General features: G+C 40.6%; 1 protein-coding gene across 4 annotated transcripts in view; it reads right to left on the bottom strand.

Annotated features, from left to right (window-relative positions):
* KIDINS220 (kinase D interacting substrate 220) overlaps positions 1–20,651 on the bottom strand; it is a 166,326-nt gene that overhangs the window by 25,927 nt on the left and 119,748 nt on the right. For 2 of the 4 annotated variants that reach the window (XM_032795180.2, XM_032795181.2), the window contains exons 23-25: positions 18,865–19,043; positions 11,350–11,576; positions 6,065–6,175 (exon numbers count right to left, since the gene is read on the bottom strand). In XM_032795180.2, the coding sequence (XP_032651071.1) occupies positions 6,065–6,175; positions 11,350–11,576; positions 18,865–19,043 (517 nt within the window). Of the gene's footprint in view, positions 1–5,023; positions 5,081–6,064; positions 6,176–11,349; positions 11,577–18,864; positions 19,044–20,651 lie in introns of all 4 variants that reach the window. The other 2 variants (XM_032795179.2, XM_032795183.2) reach the window with 2 other exon arrangements.

Genomic DNA, 20,651 nt, shown 5'->3' with positions numbered 1-20,651 from the left:
TAACTTGATTCATGATATATGTGGGTAGATATGTAGTAGTAGGATTTTATGTTTGTATTTTGGATAATTTAGAATGAAGGATATAATAATGCAGCATGTATTAATGTATTGATATATGATTTAACCATAGCCTGCCAGCACCCTTTTTGAAAAGCAGAAAGGAATGGCCTAAGGGGTCACTGGTAGAAACACAGCAGACAGGCTGCCTGTGTCTGAACTGATGTTAAGGCAGGAACAGACCAGAACAGTTCTTATGGCTGATTATGGTCACCTTTTGTTTTAGGATAAGTTTTCATTTCCTTCTCTGATGGACCGAGGGACACACCCTACCCATCCGCTCCACTGATATTGACTTGGACTCCTTATTCATTCCATGGGTGGCGTACCTGAGCCCACTTATCCACTGACACTTTAAAAACTCTTGCAACTCAATCTGGGTCTATGCTGGTTATGTGATATGTATGTATCTTTTCATCCTTGCAAACGATATCTGTAACCCTCTATAACCCAAGCCTGACCCCAGATGTACAGTACCTTCCCTCTCAACCTGTGTATATTTCATTTCAAACATTTACTTTAATAAAATTTGCTATAACGTCTTGTTTCTTATCTGCATTGTAAACAAAGTTGTGTAAGGTTCCTTTGTAATCCCTTTAGTAACCATATAACCCTTTCTAAAATGTAACCCTGTCTGAAATTCTCTGTAAAACTGTTTGGTGTGAGTAAAGGACGTGTGCATGGTTAAGGATGAGTGTGACAGCCATCACAAATGTCCAGATGGTCAAGAAGAAGTGAGAGACTTGGAGAGACAGCAGGAAACAATCAGAAAACATCCATTTTATCTGATGCTAAATAAGTTAGCAGCATTAACAACCTCAGAGGTGAGGCAAACACTCCCCCCCCCACAAAGGGAGACAACAAGTAAGAGATAACAGCTGAAAACCCCAAGATTAAACACCATTTAAGGACTAATGATTACAAAATGACATTGCAAAATCCATAGATTAAAGTGGGAATTTACAAGTATAAAGCTGGGGTTTTTGCCATAGAACTCTGGGTTCCGTCCTGCAAAGCCTCGGAGCATCAGATCGTGATCAACAGAGCCCAGCTCCTCACACGTGCTCTATTTAACTGGCCATTAGATTTGACTTCAACTATGACAGACTGGTAACTTTAAGACCAGTGTGTGTGTGTGATTGAATGCATATGCTGTTATATTTTCAATAAATGCAGCATATTGCCTTTTCCCCTGAAAAGATCCCATGTGATTCTTATAAGCATAACAGATAACATAGATCTTGTTCATATTACCATCTGGTGACAAACTGTTTAGACTAGGCAGAGATTATGCCTTCTTTGCTGTCAGAAGAGTGACTAGAAAATCGTGAGTGCTACTGGAAAACAAAAGTTAAGACTGTTTCATTAAAAATACCACACTATACTCTACTGGCACAACAAACTGCTTACCTATCTACTTGGATTTTGGAAGACTAAAGAATACTACATTTGTTGTGAAAAAGATATTTCGGAGACTCCAAGACAAAAGTACAGCTAGGGTCAGTATAAGAATACCCTGTAAGCCGAATCCTGCACTTTCTAAAGTTAGTGGCAAAGCTTCCATTCTGTTTCAGTGGCACATGATCAGGCCCCAAATCAGTTAATTTACTAAAGAGAACCAGCATTAAACCTGCAGGGAATTTTAACAGTATTCTTTATCCACTATTCCAGAAAACCATGAAAATTATGGACTAGATAGGGCTGGAATACAAAATACAAGTTTGAAATATATATACACAAGTGTGTGCACTCACACAGTGCCTACAATGTACTCCGCACAACATAATGCACAAAAAAGACAAAACTCATGTGATTATAATTACATGAGTTTTACACTACCATCAGTCCACTAATTTCCATGATGTTGCTTCAGATTTACACTGGTGTAGGAAAGACCAGAATCAGGCTCTAAGATTTTGGGTTAAAAAACTGGTTAACTTTATTGACATACTGACATCAATGGCAGGAGCCACAAAGCATGAAGAGGTATTGTGCAACTGTAGAATCACAGAAATGTAGGGCTGGAAGGGACCTTGAAAAGTCTTTAACTTCAGCCTCCTGCACTGAGACAAGACTTTCTCCACACAGCTCTGCCAATTCACAGAATTTTTGACCCATATGAAAAAACGGGTCTTTCAGAGATACCAGCTCCTTGCATTGGCCAAAGAAGCTTACTAAAAAGCAAGTCAAGGGAGCTTCTCTTCTCTACTTAGGGCTAGATAAATCAACTCTTCTAGGTCATGCCAAAATCAGGAATCAAGACTGAGCTTTAATCCTCCATGCGGTATTCCTATTAGATCACCAAACCATTCACAGTAGTTGGTATTCATTAAAAAATTCATAAGGATTGTTAGTACACTGAATTATTTTGCATGCACGGATCCATGCATTAAAGAATAAGTAAAAGTTATCATCATATACAGTGGCAAAAATGCATGGATTAAGGACTCCCTAAATACTCGGACAGAATTATTATAGTCTATTGTATCCATCATTTGTGGATAATTGAAGTGCCTCAGATACCTCTATTGAGCCTGTAACAACTCTGAAGAATTCATCTCATACTCAAAGGAAGCATGAAAACAGTTCATTTTTTCCATCGTGGTTAAATCAATGGAAAACGAAGACATTGAATAATATTGTTTCTGTCTTCCACAGAAATTCAGCCAGAAATCCAGGAAGGTCAGTATTACCTTGACTGACAGAGCCTACTTGTGGAAGGGTTTTCAGAGGATTAGGGATGGTAGGGAAGCATAACAGGGCCCTTCCAGCCTCCTTCACACACAGCAGAGGAGAAGACAATCAAGTATTAAAACAAAATAATTCACAAGCACTACAAAATTCAGAATCAGGGTTTTAACTACCTCATTAATGTTACATTTTGATCAAAATATTACAGGGTTTCAGAACAATATATGATCTTGAATGCTGCTATATGTAGGTTCAATAGCATTAGTTAAAAAATGAGAAACATTCTATGCCTATGAAATCCTTAATTCATGTTATTTTAATCCAGGTTTGGTCTTTATTGCCATAATTATGCTGGAATTCTTGTTTTTCCTATTGTTGCATAATAATAATAAAAAAAAAGACGTTTATGCAAACCTTTTCTTGCATCAGTGAAAGACAAAAAATACCTTAAGTAACACATTTAGGCTGTTGCAGATAACAGGATAAAGCAATTAAGAAAATGGTTAAAACTATGTTAACCCTTTTGTGTTGGCAGTCACCAGAGCTTGATGGCCAGGAATGGTTTCCTATTGACTTCCATAATTAAGGGTTAAAACAGCCACATATAAAGGAAGATATCTTTGTATAAATATTTATAATGAAATAAAGACTAAAGTTGTAGAACACAAAATTCTAAGATTAACTTATTCATGAGTAAACGGTAGACCTTAACATGCTAGCTCATGAATATGATTATGATACAGTAACTCCTCATTTAACGTTGTAGTTATGTTCCTGAAAAATGCAACTTTAAGTGAAATGATGTTAAGCGAATCCAATTTCCCTATAAGAATGAACGTTTAAAGGGGGGGGGGGGGTATTTTTTTTTGGCCATACAGTATAGTACAGAACTATAATTGAGAGGTGCCCCGCCTTACCTCACACAGGCACAGCCCACTGGCACTGGAGACAATGAGGCAGGCAAGGAGGCTGAAGGTGCTGTAGGCTAGGAGAAGCACGTTGCGCAGCAGCAGCAGCAGCTTCCCCTACTCTGCAAGCACCAGGGGCAGGGGCTCAACCCTTGGCCCACCCACACCACCCCTTCCCCCAAGTCCCCACCCTTTACCTGCCTCTTCTTTCTCCCCTCCCCATTTACTCCGCATGCCACGTCCTCGCTCCTCCCCACTCCCTCTTGCCCACAGCAATCAGCTGGCTTGCAGCATTCAGGAGGCAGGAGGGAGAGGGGAGGAGCAAGGACATAGCGCGAAGACTCCCCCTCCCTCCCCTGCCTCCTGAACACCGCAAGCCAGCTGGCCGCTGGGGGGAGGTGGAAGGTGGGGAGGACTCGTTCCTCCCCCCTCCCTCCTGGCCATGGCAATCAGCTGGCTTGTGACATTCAGGGGGCAGGAGGGAAGGAGGAGGAGCGAGGACTTGGCGTGCAGGCTCCCCCCTCTCTCCCCTGTCTTCTGCCTGCAGCAATCAGCTGGTCCGCAGCATTCGGAAGGCAGGGGAGGGAGGGGGAGCCTGTGCGCCATGCCCTCGCTCCTGCCTCCTCCCTCCTGAACGCTGCAAGCCATCTGACTGCCTTGGTCAGGAGGCGGGGGGTGGGGGAGGGAAGGCGCTGATCCACATCGTCTGCTGGTGGGCAGGAGGCGTTGCGGGGGCGCGCAGGGGAGCTGATAAGGGGGCTGCCAACTGTGGACAAAGCAGGCAGCCAAACGATGTTATAGCGAAGGGTTGCACAACTTTAAATGGAGCATGGTCTGTAACTGAGCAGGGACATAAGATCGAAACAACATTAAGCGAGAGGACGTTAAGTGGGGAGTTACCGTATATAGCAGATTTTTGTTATTTTCATATAAAGTTGCTTCATGTTGTAACAACTGCAGCAGCTTTATGCTAGGATATTGGAACAAAAGAGAAGAGGATAGGATTCAGCCATTCAGTTCTAAAAACTAAATTATGAATGGCCAACTGCCATTCCCCACTCCTTTTAACCATCCTGGAACTGCTTTTGAAGACTGAAGACACTGTACTCTTAGCTGAAGACTCTCTACTTCATAGCTACTGAGAAGATCAGGGGAGACTAAGGGGAAAATAATACAGTAGGTCTTTAAGTAAAATATTAGCTCTTGAATTCATTCACAAACTACATTTATTAGTGTTCAGCTACTCTATTTGCCCACCAAGCCACTGATGCAGTGTTAGTGAACTGCAGTTAAAATCAATGCAGACTCATTACTGCTGACAATGCAATGAGATGCTACATTTCCACACCACATGACTACTCATTTACCATTGAGGGGTCTGTGGGTGAAGAAAGCCCCTCATCAGCATCCTCCTTGATAATATCCTAACAACAACAAAATATTATGGTTTGGGTAAAATAATTAAGGGCTGAAAAATATGAAGTAAACAATAAATGGAAATGACTCTAATAATAATACATTATTCAACAGAAATATTTCTTTTTACTGAAGTGATTAAAAAAGATTTTAAAATATTTTAAAGCTATGCCCAAAGGCATCAATATTCTAGTATTAAAGTGATTGTCAAATGAGGCTTTTATTTTCTTAGGCTTTCTCAGTTCTAAATTCTCTTTTGAACACCAATCTATTTCAGTAAAATATGAAAATCTTTAAAAAGGGATTGTATTTTTACTTCTATATGCACCTACAAAAAAGCATAGAACTTATTTTTGCTTTTGAAATGTAAACGTAAGATATAAACCATATGTACTTTAACATAAAACTACAACTGATGTATACTGAACATAAAATGTATTTTGTTTTAGTTTGAATTAAAACAATTTAAAATAAGTGGTCCTTTTAATTTATAATTATTTTATTTTGGCCTTTTGATATCCCACATTCTGTGCAAAGCAATAGGATGCAACTATATTTTATCCTAGTCTTTCGTTATATATTATACATATATATTATCTATATAGAAGTGTTTTACAATATTTTGCAAAGTGAGATATAAATTTACAAGTACAGATGTTTGTGTCATACTGCTAAGTCACATCATGTTATTTACGGTAGCAGGAAATAGGTGTTTTCACTAAAAAGTTATCCTGCCTATCCCATGTGTCAGTAAAAACTATTCTAATCTTGGTTTTTGGATGTTAGAATTAATTTCCACTCTATATATGGTATTTACTAAAAGTAAAAACAAAATACATTTTACATTTCATGTTAGCAATACCTTAATTTCTTAAATCTATTTATAAAAATATAATGTGTATTACTATATTGCAGTTAACAACCTTACTGCTGTATTACTCAGTATTCTTATTTTTTAGGTTAGTATTTTAATTGTCCTTCAAAATACTTACTAGGCCATTGTTCTGATCTCTGGACAAACCCGTTTTTAGTGATGGACGTGAGATGTGATGAGAACTGCCAGGGTAGTACCCTGGCATGTAAATATATGGGGCAAAGAATGGCTATGGAAAGAAACATGTAACAAAAAAAAGGACAAAATTACACAAAATCAAAATGTAATAATAATCAAAAGAAAAGTTATTTCAACAAAATACAACTTCTGCTTAAGAATGCTACAATTAATAAAGTTAGAAATTACAAATACTAAAAGCTTTATTTATCTTTTACTTAATCAAAAGCTCTACAGTTAGCTTTTCAAAGTTGCTCAGTATTGACCTCTCTGCACCCACTGACACCAATGAAAGTTTTAGCATTGATTTCAAAGGGGAACAGCTTAAGGTGAATGCTGAACACTTTTGAAAGTCCCATTGCAATGTCTGGGGGAGGGGGAAGAGCGCAGGAGGAGTGGACAGAGCAATAAAAAAAAAACGCTTCGCCCTTCTATTAATTTCACCATCACAAAGCTCTTCAACTTTCAATTACAGGGAACGAGAGCTCACTACAGTTGGCAAAACTTCATAATATTCATCATACTTGGATATCTATAGAACTATACAGAAAATGCAGTGCATGGCACATAACAGTGGAAGTTTTGACTATAGGATGCTTGTTGCATCCAATTTTTTTTTTTTAATAAATAAGAGACCAGACATTAAAGCTACCAGTTTTTGATTGTTTTATTTTTAAAGTATTTTAATACAATCACGTTCAATTTTTAGTTTAGATTTTTGCATTTTTAAAGCATATTATGATGCTATAAAGCTACAAGCATGCAAAATGTAAGTTCTTAATACAAAAATATTTTAAATCAATGTAAATTACAATAAAACAATGTTTTTACTAAAATTATTGTTAAATGTTTCTTGCTTTGAAAAATATAATGTGGAGAACAAATACTAATTTGCTAATCAATCTTGTGGATCAGGCAAGTATCCCTCTCTCTCTCTCTTTTTTTTTTTATAAACAAACAGACGGGACTTAAGGAGACAAATGTTAAGTAACTTGCAAAATATATAAAGCATGCCAGTGGCTGAGTCAGAATTAGAACTCAGGAGTTCCTGCCTCCCAGACCTGTGCTTAGTCTTGCAGATGACTGCCTCATACATTGGTAATCAAAAGTAGATAAAGACCTCAAAATTACGAATACATTTCCCGTTTTCAGACAAAGTATTCAAAAACAGTTTCCCCTTTATTTACATACCATGACCAAATTTAGTATTCTGTATTTGATCTGTGACCGTCAGACAATACCACCAACTACACCAGCACCCCAATTATGATTGGATTGTTATCCATCAATGCATTATGCAAATACAGCAACTGTAGACGTACAAAATATGGAATCCTGCAATTGATGATGCAGATAGGATAGGTAGAAACTGCTTTTCAAACATTGCAATGTATTTGTTTTTGACCTGTAAATACATTTGTAATTTTAAAGTTTACACATTTAATGTGTTGTCTGATCCCAATTTTTAATATTTTCATAAAAGTGCTGCAGTGTGCCTTTAAAATTATTTTTTCACTATTTTCCTTCTCAGTTTTCTTACAGAGCCATGCAATTTAAGACTGATGTGTTTAAATAAAATAAAAAAATAAAAAATAATCTACCTTAGTTTCCAGGAACCAAGACTCTTTTGAAACCATTCCATAATTTTTCAGAATATGTTTATACTTTGTACATATGTTCATTTTGAAAATTCCTATTTTATATTATTAAAAGAAACAAGGTAGGTGAGGAAATATCTTTTATTGGACCAACTTCTATTGGCTGAGACACAAGCTTTTGAGCCATATAGAGAAGCTTTCTTGAGCTAGAAGCTTTATGTGGCTCAAAAGCTTCTCCTCTCTCCCTAACAGAAGTTGGTCCAGTAAAAAGATACTAGCTCACCCACCTTGTGTCTCTAATATCCTAGGAACAACATGACTGTAGCTACACTGCATACATATTTTATATTTAAACATTTTTAAAAAATTATTTACCATCATATAGCTGTTCTCTGACAGTGCTGTAGCATCTATATAGATCCGTGCTATTGGGCCTGTAATCCTGCACATGACAAAGTTCTGAGTGTTCCATGGACAAAATTCAAAGAACAGTACACCACTTTATCAGTAGGTGGCAAGCACTCATCTATTGCTGGCAATTGTTATGCCTCTCCATTTTACACTTCGATCTAATCACTAAGGATTTAAAAGGATCATAGACTAGAACTGGTTGAAACTCTAAATTTTCTATACCATGGGAAATTCGAACATGTCAAAGGAATTACTGTTCAAATTCAAAACAAGAAGTTTAGAAATTTCTCATGGGAAGGAAATTCTGGAACGTTCTCATTCTGGAAAAATCAAAATTGTTTTGGTTTAATTTTTCCTAAATGAAGTGGAGCAGCTGGTTGCCCTGACTCCCAGAGACTCCTCATGCCCCCCCCGGGACCCTGGGGACAGTCCAGAGAGTCCCATTGGAGAGTCAGGGAAGTCCTCCACAACAGATCAGGGATCCCTGAGAGTCTTGGCTCCAGTGGAGGTTTGCAGGCCTCCCAGAGCTGCCACAGTCCCTGCTGCGGAGCCAGAAGCCTAACTCCTGAGAGCCTCTGCTAAAGTCATCACACCGAACGTGCCTTCCAGGCTCCAAGCACAGCATCCGGGGACTCAACTCTACTCCTGCCCAGAGCCATGGACCCTGGAAGCCATGGGGTCCTTGCCCAGACAGTCTGCATGGTTGAGCTGCCCCCGAGTCATGGACTGTGGAAGTGTGGGCTCCCCAGTAGCCATCCAGGTTAACTGGCAGAAAACCAGGCAAGTTAGTGATGGAATCAGGCCTATGGATCTACAGAAGCTCACCAAAAGCAAAATGCTGGAAAATTCCCAAAACCTCACCTAAGAACTAAGAAACTGGTGCGCTTTATACACGTACCAAGGAAGCTGTAAATGAAGTGAAACAAAAACTAAAGAACTGAAGTCTAACTCCAATGTATTTCAGCTATCTAGCTGGGACAAGCTATGGGGTAGTTTATGAAAAACTCAAATGGCTCCACTGTCCTAGTGGTAAGATGAACTGATCTTTGGACTCTCTCTCATGTTTACCAGCTAGAGAGTCTCACACACTTCCAATGTGTGACAGTACCTATCCTTTGGTATTGATGCTAGACAGAAGACAGCAATCTAAACTGAAAATGCTAGTTTCCTCTCACTGTTTTCCTGACCTGCTGAGACCAGTCTAGAGGTACCTCTTGCTCTCCAGCTTTCCCTATAAGAGGAAGTTAATTGGATCACAGTGCATGCTCTGTGCACTGTTCAATGAAGATGAGCCAAGAACCAGACCTGGAGTCCAGCTTGTAGGTAGGGAACTGGGGGACTAGATGTGTACATTGGTAAGCTGCAAAGCCTGGAGCACAGCACAGCCCTAGCAGATAGTAGCTCTCTGTTAGGTAGTAGAAAGCTACCAGGGCAACCTCTCTGAGCTCTACTACCTAGCAAGACTTGCTGCACCTGGTCGGAGCACTCCCTCTCCTCTGGATTCAGCCATGTTCTCAGGTGTAGGCCTGCAAGTTTGAATGGAGGCACCTCCCTTGATCCTGAGAGATTAAGTCCAGTCAGAGGGAGAATCCACGGGGCTGTGACTGCTAGGTCTAGGAGCATGACAAACCAATGCTGGTGAGGCCGTGCCAGAGCGATCAGGAGCACCTTGTGAACCAGAGAGATTGCTGGAAAAGCATACAGAAGGCTGCTTGACCGTAGACGGAGGAAGGCATTGATTACAGTGCCCCTGTTCCAGCCGAGTAAAAGAGGTGACACTTCTTTTTCTGTGCTGTGGTGAACAAATCCATCTGGGGAGTCCCCCACCTCTGGAAAATGGCACTGATTACCTCTGTGTGGAGAGACACTCGTAGTGAGAGGAGAAGAACCTGCTGAGGCGATCTGCTAGCAGTTTCCTTTCCATTGGGAGGTGCATGGCCTCTGTGTGGATGGACTGTGTCATGCAGAAGTTCCATAGCCAAGGGCTTCCTGACAAAGGATCTTGGAATGCGGGCTTCCTTGCTTATTGACATAGAACATCGCTGCTATATTTTCCGCCAACACTTGCACCGTCTGCTCACAAGCTGTGGGAGGAACACCTCGCTTGCCAAGCGCATTGCCCTGAGTTCCTTCACACTTACGTGAAGGGGCAGCTCGTCTGTGGCTTTATGCAGCTATGCAGAAATCAATATGTTCAACTTTACTTTCTGTTTCCATGTGCCTGTTTACTATAGAATCATGGAAGGGACCTCCAAAGGTCATCTAGTCCAGCCCCTGCACTGAGGCAGGACCAAGTAAACCTAAAGCATAACCTGTTCTTAAAAATCTCCAGTGATTAGGAAGCTGACTTCTTCTCATTCTACACTTTCAGTGGACATGGAGAACAATTGATCACCATCCTCTTTGTAACAGCACTTATTATATTTGAAGACTATTATCAAGTCCTCCCCTACCCCAGTCTTCTTTTCTGAAAACTAAACAAGCCCACGTTGTTAACCTTTCCTCATAGGTCAGGTTTCCTAAGCCTTTTATCATTTTTGTTGCTCTCTTCTGGACTCTTTCCACTTTGGCCACATCTTTCTCAAAGAGCGGTATCCAGAACTGGACACAATACTTCAGCTGGGGCCTCAACAGTGCATACAGCACTCCTGTTAATATTCCCCAGAATATGTTGACTCTCATTCAATTTGTGACTCTTTTCAGCAGAACTACTGCCTAGCCAGTTATTCCCCATTTTGTAGTTTTACATTTGATTTTTTCTTCCTAAGTGAGAAATAATTTGCCCTTGTCTCTATTGAATTTCATCTTCTGATTTCAGACCAATTTGTCAGTGCCATACTGAGACAGCACCCAAGTAAATTAACTGTATTAGTAATTGTGTACTGAAAAACAAGCCAACCCTGATACACCCACTATTAAAAAATTTCTGCTGTGTCCCATTATTTAATAGTGTCTCAAACTAAAAGGACATCTTCCCTAAAGTTTGCCCTTTTGTTTCAATTTTCCATACGCTTTTCCATTAGATCACAGTAGATGGGTGACCATCCCTGCAAGTTTTACTATTTTTTCCTGCAATTGTTCCTTTTTATTGGGTGTTTTTTTTAGGTGGTGGGGGGTTGTCTGTTTTTTTTTTCTTTAAGCATTTACAGGACTAGCTATGCAATATTACAAGATTAAATCATGCTAAGTGTGATTTAATAGTTAATTGGTTACTTACTCGATTATAGAATGGATGCTGAGGTCCTGTCATGCCACTGTAGTAGCTGCTATGAGGTTGTGGTGATACAACTCCACCATTGAAAGGCCCATTGAAGGAAGTGGATGAAGAGCAGACTGATGAAGGCTGACTGAACACTGATGATGGTCTGGCTGGTGCCTCAGGTAAGGGCATTGTGGAATATGGTAATCCTCCAATATTCATTTGATCTCTTGCAGCACGAACATCTGAAACATTAAATATGTATACAAGATGAGGAAAGGAGAGGAACTCAATGAAGTGCTTAGTTTTAAGTTCCTTTTATTATTTGTCAATTCACTGGAGCTAAGTATGATAGATAGATAGATAGATAGATAGATAGTGGACTCAGGGTAGTCCCAAAGGCTTTCGATTGTCATGTACGAGAAACCTGCTGAAGAAATGGGGAAGCCAATCAAGAAAACATCAGAATAACAGGATAATAAACAAGTATCATCATGATAATACCAGGATACAAAATATCTAGGAATGACAGAATAGGTTGTGCTGGTGGGGGAGTGGCACTATATGTGAAGCATAGAGCCAAATAGAGTAAAAAATCTTAAAATGAATCAAACTATACTATAGAATCTCTATGAAGGGAAATTCCATGCTTGAACAACAGGAGTATAGCAGTAGGAATATACTACCGACTACCTGATCAGGATGATTACTGTGACTGTGAAATTAGAGCGGCTACAAAAACTGAAAACCCAACAACAGGGGATTTCAACCATCCCCATATTGACTGGGTATATATAACCTCTGGACAGGATGCAAAAATAAAATTTCTAGACACCATTAATGAATGTTCCTTGGAATAGCTAGTCCTGGAATCCAAATGGGAGGGACAATTCCTAATTTAGTTCTAAATGATGCACAGGATCTGGTTCAAGACGTGAATACAACTGAACCAGTGACAGCAACCATAACATAATTAAACTTAATATCCTGATAGGGGCGGGAAATACCAAAAAATCCCACCACAGTAGCATTTGACCTCAAAAAGGGAAACCATGCTAAAATAAGGAGGCTAGTTAAGTGGAAATTATAAGGAGCTGTCAAAAGAGTGAAATGCCTACAAGCTGTATGGAAACTTTAAAAAAACACAATAGAGGCTCAAACTATACGTATACCCTAAATAAAAACAGCAAAAGAGTCAAACAGAGTAAAATATGATTGGAGTAAAAAAGATACCCTTTAAAAATTGGAAGTCAAATCCAAATGAGGAAAACAGAAAGGATCATTAACTCTGACAAGTCAAGTGTAAAAAGCATAGTTAGGGAGGCCAAAAAAGTGTTTGAAGAGCAACTAGCAAAACACGCAAAAACTAACAGCATTTTTTTTTGTTAAAGGATATCAGAAGCAGGAAGCCTGACAAACTATCATTGAGGCCACTGGATGACCGAGGTGCTAAAGGAGCACTCAGCAAAGATAAAGACACCGTGGAGAAACTAAATGAGTTCTTTGCATCAGTCTCCACTGCAGAGGATGAGAGGGAGATTCCCACACCTGAGCCATTCTTTTTAAGTGACAAATCTGAGGAACTGTCCCAGACTGAGGTGTTAATAGAGGTGGTTTTGGAACAAATTGATAAACTAAACAGTAATAAGTCACTAGGACCAAATGACATTCACTCAAGAGTTCTGAAAGAACTCAGATACGGAATTTCAGAACTACTAAATCAGCCTCTGTACCAGATGATGGTGGGTAGCTAACACCTATTTTTAAAAAATGCTTCAGAGGCGATCCTGGTAATTACAGGCCAGTACTAACTTCAGTATCAGGCAAATTGGTTGAAACCATAGTAAAGAACAGAATTATCAAAGACTCATAGATGAACACAATATGTCAGGGAAGAATCAACATGGCTTTTGTAAAGAGAAATCATGCCTCCCCAATCTATTAGAATTCTTTGTGGGTGTCCACAATATGTGGAAAGGGTGATCCAGTGGATATAGCGGAACTTATTTTTCAGAAAGCCTTTCACAAGGTCCCTCACAAAAGACTCTTAAGCAAGCTAAGCAGTTATGGGATAAGAGGAAAGGTCCTCTCATGGATCAGTAATTGGTTAAAAGATAGGAAAGAAAAGGTAGGAATGGTCAGTTTTCACAGAGAGAGGTAAATAGCTGAGTCATAAACTGATCTGGGAAAACAGGTAAACACTGAGGTGGCAAAGTTTGCAGGTGACATAAAATTAATCAAGATAGTTAAGGTCAAAGCTGACTGTGAAGAATTACAAAGGGATCTCACAAAACTGGGAGATTGGGAACAAAACGACAGGTGAAATTCGGTATTAATAAATGCAAAGTAATGAGCATTGGAAAACATAATGCCAACTATCCACACAAAATGATGGGGTCTAAACTAGCTGTTACCACTCAAGGAAAAGATCTTGGAATCACTGAATACTTCTCTGAAAACATCTACTCAATGTACAGTGGCAGTCAAAAAAAGCTATCAGAGTGTTAGGAACTATTAGGAAAGGGATAGATAATAAGACAGAATATCATAATGCCATTATATAAAGGCATGGTAAGCCCACACATTGAATATTGTTTGCAATTTTGCTTGCCCCATCTCAAAAAAGATATTAGAATTGGAAAAAGTACAGAAAAGGGCAATATTATTATTAGCAGTATTGAACAGTTTCCATACAAGTAAAGATTAAAAAGACTGGGACTGTTCAATTTAGAAAAGAGATAACTGGGGGGGGAGGGGAGGGAAGCTATGACAGAAGTCTATAAAATCACAACTAGTGTGAAGAAAGTGAGTAAGGAAGTGTTATTTACCCCTTCACAAAAACACAATAACCAGGGTGATCCAATGAAATTAATAGGTAACAGGTTTAAAACAAACAAAAGGAAGTACTTCTTCATACAGTGCACAGTCAAACACTGGAACTCATTGCTAGGGAATGCTGTAAAGGCCAAAAGTGTAACCGTGCTCAAAATAGAATTAGATAAGTTTATGGTGGGTAGGTGACTCAATGGATATTAGACAAGATGCTCATGGACATTGCCCCGTGCTCTGGGTGTCCCTAAACCTCCGAATGCCAGAAAATGGGACTGGACTATAAGGAATGGACCACTTGATAAATTGCCCTGTTTCATTCATTTCCTCTGAAGCATCTGGAACCAGCCACTGTTGGAAGACAAGATACTGGGCTAGACGGACCACTGATCTGACACAGTATGACCATTCGTACTTATTTGGTAGGAGCCCTGCCTAATCTTCTATCCCCAATATATTTTGAATACTTGGATACATCATTTGTTCTGCTCTCTGAGAAGGAAAGGAAGAAGTCTACCTATTTCCTGAAAAACACTGTATTCTACATTCAAAGGCAACAAAGACCAATACTTCTGATAATCAAACACTAGAAAAAGTGGGTTATTAATTTCTGTTGTTTCTCTCATCGGAAATGATAATGAAAAACCACAAAGGATTTCACTACCATTTTTGCAGGATTCTGAACAAGGGAGGGTTGCTACCCCACTGCCATGGGGTAGGAGGCCTACTCTTCTGCCCACAGCCCTAGATTCTTCTTAACCTGTGTCCTGGCATGGATTCTTTACGTCAGCTATAACAGGCCAGGATAACTTAACATCAAAGCTCACTAATACATTTTCCTTCAGACATATTAACAGCATCTACCAGTACGTTTTAAAAACATGACTTTCCACTTTTTTCAGTCACAAGCAAAATATGGCAGTTATATGCTGTTGAACAGTGAACACATTCTTTTCCTGAGTAAATGAAGCTTAGTAGACTTTGGAAAAGGAGTAGAGCAGTGCTCCTCATCACCCTCTCTCCCTTACCCCTGTCTGCCCCCGTCAATCAAGGCTGGGAGTGGGGCCACGGCTCGGAATGAGGGGGGACGCACAGCTTGGGGTAAGGGGGCCAAGGCTGGGGGCGGGTCTGGGTCCAGGTCCAGGTCCAGGAACAGAGCCATGGCCAGGGGCTGAGGATGGAGCTGGAAGTGGAGGCAGGACTGGGACTAGGGTCTGGAGCCGAGGCGGGGAGGTGGAGGGGAGCTGCGGTCGGGGGCCAAAGTTGTGGCTGTGAATGAATCTGCAGCCCGGAGCCAGAGTCAGAGCCAGAGCCATCGCAGAGCTCGGAACAGGGGTGGGTGGCACTCCCTCCCTGCCCCCCAGCCTTGGCCCAGGCCCCCCGCACCCGCTCCAAACGTTCCTCTGCACCCCATAAAGGGGCTCACCCCACAGTTTGGGATACACTGGAGTAGAGCAACTTTTCTAACACAAAGGGTATTGTACCCAACGCAAAATAACTATTTTGGACCTCATTATGATGGATAAATATGAATTTTTCACCGGCCTGCAAGTTGATGGCCTTTTAGGAAACAATAATCATGACCTGATTTCATCCAATATGGAGAAACAGAGGACAGTCCCAATCAGTAACATACATACTTGATGCTTCAAAACGGCCAGTTTCCCAAAGCCGAGGAATATTGTGAGAGAAATTGATTAAGAGTAAATATTTAGACAGAAAAATGTGAAAGAAAGTTGGGAGTTCTTCTAGAAGGGTTCATCAGATGGCCAAAATACCACAATCACAAAAAAGGATAGCCGCCAATACTGATTCAGCGGTGAAGTGAAGGCAGCAATTAGAAATGAAACAAAAACTAATACACCTCTACCTCAATATAATATGACCCGATATAATACTAATTTGGATATAACGCGGCAAAGCAGTGCTCCGGGGCGGGAGGTGTGTGTGCACATGCCGATGGATCAAAGCAAGTCCGATATAACTTGGTTTCACCTATGACCCGGTAAGAATTTTTTGGCTCCCAAGGACAGTGTTATATCAAGGTAGAGCTGTATATGACAAATGGAAAAAGAAGAAAACAGATAGCAAACAATATAAATTAGAAATTAGGAAGTGTAGAAAATTGATATGGGAAACTGAAGACATCTGGAAAAATCTATGCCTCAGGCTCCCTCAAGTCTCCTAATTGCACCTGGATTTCTCCTCCTAGGAGTTGTGTTGCAGAGAGGTCCTTTGGCCCCCTTACCTCTGCTAAGGAGTTTGGGCTGTCTGTCTCCCTCCTTCCTTACATCCCTGGGGACATTTCTTGTTCTCCTGACTCAGGCTTTGGTGTCTAGGGGTCTTTTGTGTTTCCTTTTCTGGGGTTCCTTCCCTGTCTCCCCCCTGGTTTTCTTCTTCCTAACATGGGATTCCTCCCACCACCTCGCTTCCCAGTGGGGAAGGGACTCCAGTCTGTGCCCAAGACAACTAGATAAGGCAGCCACTCCATTACCCCACCCTGTTTCCATCAAAATCTCCCTGGGACCTCCAGGGGGACCTGAGCTATAAGGCAATGCTGTTCATCCCCATGGACACACTCTATGTCCATAGTTGCTCCTGGAGTTATCCAGTGAGGCTTCACCAGCTCCCTCTGGACCAGAGAGCAAACTGAGGCTGTATCCCCAAGGCCTCTCTGGGGTTTCCTTCCCAACATCACTGAAATGCTAGACAGTTTTTGCCCCTTTTTCTTCCCTCCAGCCCTGGCCTAGCCATAATCCATGAACCGGCAGTTCTATTTCTTGTGCCTAGATCGCTAACAATGGTAGCAAATAAGGGGCCAAGCCACAGCTGGAACTCTTCAGGGTTCTTCCTTCCTCCTATCCATGCTCCTTCCTGCTGTGGATTCTCTAGCCATCCTCCCCAGCTCTGGACCCTTATATGGTCATCCATCTTTCCTGGGGAAAGTCTGTCTCTGCATACTCCTCTGTTAGTTTCACAGCAGCATCCACTGTGCCTGGTGGATGTACCTGACCCACACTCATATGGTCTCAGGGAGGCCCTGAAAGAACTGCTCTAATACCAGAGCATCCATTATTTCTGCTACCGTTTGGGTATCAGGCCTCAACCAGTGGGTGGCCCAGCCCATCAACCTTTGAGAAAAGGCCCAGGGCCATAAACCTCCTGTCCCCCTTGCTGATCTGAACTTTTGGTGGTACTTGTCAGTAGACAGCCCCACCTGATCCAGGATTGCTGCCATCACCATCTTATATTTTCTGACCTGTTCTTCATTCAGGGCTATAGAGGCTACCTGAGCTTCTCCTGACCAATAGGGAGAGAACTGCAGGGCTCAGGTTGCTCTGTCCCATCCAGCACCCATGGCTACCCTCTGAAAAGTGCCAAGGAATGCATGTGGGTCATCAGCAGGGCCCATTTTACATAGCACTTTCTGTAGGAGCAGCTGCTGGATGTTGGCTTGTTCCCTTATGAAATCTTGCAAGTTTCTCTGCTGCTTTGCCTGCCAGGCAAGCAAAGCCTTTCTCTCCAGGTGGTGGAATTGTTGAAAACCTTGTAGGGCCTTCTGCATCTCCTTGTGTTGTTTTACCAGCCATTGAAGGGTCTCCTCCATTGCCCAGGCTGCCAAATCTTTGCGTTGGTTCAGGTCCCAGACAAGCCCCCATGTGTTACAGCGTCACCTTGGTCCTGCCTCTGTCTCAGTCCACAAATGATGCGGACATACTTTTGCTGGTTCAACACCCTGTGCGGTTTATTTATATTTGCATCCCAACACTTTCACAGCATACCTAAGACCTTTCCAAGCAGAGAGAGAGTAAACTCTCTCTTACTGCTTGCTTCCCACCTGTGCTCTTCCTTCCTGTACCTATTTGTGAGCTCTTGGCTAATGGTTTAATTGGCCTTTTTGTCCAGCACCGCTCACAAATTAGAGGTACTGACTTGCATAGTCAGCTCCAATCTGCTTTGCCTGCTTGGGGCTGCTCTGAAGAGTGTTGACTCAGGCCTTTTAACCTAGCACTCTATCACAATTAGAAACAAGAGACCTTAGAAATAGCATAAGGCCCATTACAAGATAGAGACAGTAAAACTTTTAATACTGATATAAAAAAGGTAGATATGTTCAATACATATCATATTTCTGTTCTGTATTTGGAAAGAAGCAGGATGACATGCTTGTATCACATGAGACTAATGAAGTGCCTTCCAGATCATTAGTAACTAACAAGGATGTTAAACATCTGCTAGGAATAAACATTTAGCAGGCCTAGATAACTTTCATCCAAAAGTCTTAAGAGTCGGCTGAGGAGATCTCTGGCCCAATAAATACTAATTTTCAATAAATCTTGGAATACCAGGGAAATTCCAGAAGACTTAAAGAGAGCTATTGTTGTGCCAATATTCAAAAAAGAGCAACCAAGAGAGCCCATAACTACAGGTTGGTTAGTCTGACATCAGTCCTAGGCAATATAATGGAAAAACTGATATGGAATATATGCTTTAGTCAAACACAAGTTACTGGTCTCAATGCTGAGATCACTGGGTGAAATCTAATGGCGTATGACCGTCTGACGAGATGAGCTAATAATCCCTCTGGGCACAAATGGTACAAACCTACTAACTCAGAGGTAGTGAGTGTTCCAAGCAGTAACATCTATAATGAAGAAAATTATAATACAATTTTCCACTTTCATTTTATCCGAAAACATTCACCTGAAATGATTTCTCGTAGCTTTGGATCTAAGTTTACAGTACATGGCAAAAAGGTTTTTACATCACGTGCTATAAGAACTGGTGTCCGTGAAGATAAAAATACTTCAAAATTCCGTATGTCCCCATCAATTTCAAGCAGAGGTTCAACATCTTTAGTTGTTGGAATATTCTTTGAAATTCTAAACAAAATAAATATCAGACAGTTAGGTAAACTTCAAATAAGTCAAATTTATCAGAAAGTAGTATTTCCATTTCAAATGATACCCCAATATATACTATCACATCCAGGGGCAGCTCCAGGGCTCAGCACGCCAAGCGCATGCTTGGGGCGGCAAGCCGTGGGGGGCACTCTGCCGGCGCCATGAGGGCGGCAGGCCGGCTGCCTTCGGCGGCTTGCCTGCCATGCTTGGGGCGGCAAAATGCCTAGAGCCACCCGTGATCACATCCATGACACCAAAACCTTTGAGGCATAGAACTGACATACAGCAGTTAGGGTATGTGTGCATTTTCTGCACACATTTTGACTTGATATTACTTTTTAAGAAAAATCCAGTGTTTCAGCAGAAAAGAGATTCATCTGACCTACATAAGCTAGCTCCATACTTCAGATAGTTCTCCACTGTGATAGGACAAGCACTACATGTAGAATGCAATAACCTTCATATGGATAATGTCATACTACATAAATTGGATGAGGAAATTATCTGGAAGCATTAAACTTAAACATCCATTCTAATCTTGGTAACCAACTGTGAAGTTTTACGATTAAGGGTTCTCTCTCCATCCTTAATTCACACAGTCTCTAAAAAAACAGCACAGTCTCACTCAGTCTATACCCACTATGCATGACACAGTAGCTAACTGGTGGCTCTGCCCAAAAACATACTAATAGTCTCTTGTGTTTCACATACACTGAAGGAAAAATATTTAATATCTAAATTAAAGTCATTTCAACTATGTCCAATGAGTTTCGGGTTATATCATTAGCTTAAAGATATTTTATTTTTATGATTCACTTTAGAATCTTGTACCAAAGTTTTATTCCACAGGCGACTTCTACAGCTGATTATATTTGAAAAGGCTTTATTACAGAAATGCTGTCAGAATCTTAACCATAATAACATCGCTATTATTGGAATATATACATGTATAATAAGAAAGGCAAAAATTTAATACACATTTCAATACAACATACTTTTTTTTTCCGCCCCAGAGAACTGCAATGGACATAATACATTTTTAAAAATACTTTAAAATAAGCATAATAAAGCTTCTAAAATGTTCGTATTTATGTTAAGGCCCCAATCCTGCAAAGCCTTACTCAGGTGCTTAACTTTACACTAAGCACTTTAGTTTTGCTGCTTAACTGTGAGAATTCTATTGACTCCAGCAGGACCACTCACTGTCCATAAAGTTCAGCATGTATTTCTCTCAATTTAATAACATATCTAGAAACGACATATTATAGCTGCTGTAATAATGCTCACTATGTAACATGGTAAAATCCTGTTAAACAGAAAGATCTGATCATATTCCTGTATGATGTCTCTATACATAAAAGTTAACTCTTGTAACAGTTGTTTTGTATCTGATATTTACAGGCAAGGATTTGTTAACTTGTTAAAACTTCCTGAATAAATAAGTAAAAAGTTCAGCATGTGTATACATCTTTCCAAGATCATGACCTCAGTAGATAAATTACAGTGTTAAGTTTTTAGAAGTGATGCAGACTCAATTAACTGAGCTGCAATATTGGAGATTGGAAATTTCACTGGACAAGCCAGGTA

The sequence above is a fragment of the Chelonoidis abingdonii genome, chromosome 3, assembly GCF_003597395.2.
Source record: "Chelonoidis abingdonii isolate Lonesome George chromosome 3, CheloAbing_2.0, whole genome shotgun sequence".
Classification (NCBI taxonomy): domain Eukaryota; kingdom Metazoa; phylum Chordata; order Testudines; family Testudinidae; genus Chelonoidis; species Chelonoidis abingdonii.
Note: the sequence above shows the minus strand (reverse complement) of the source record. Positions and strands in the feature narration are given on the sequence as shown.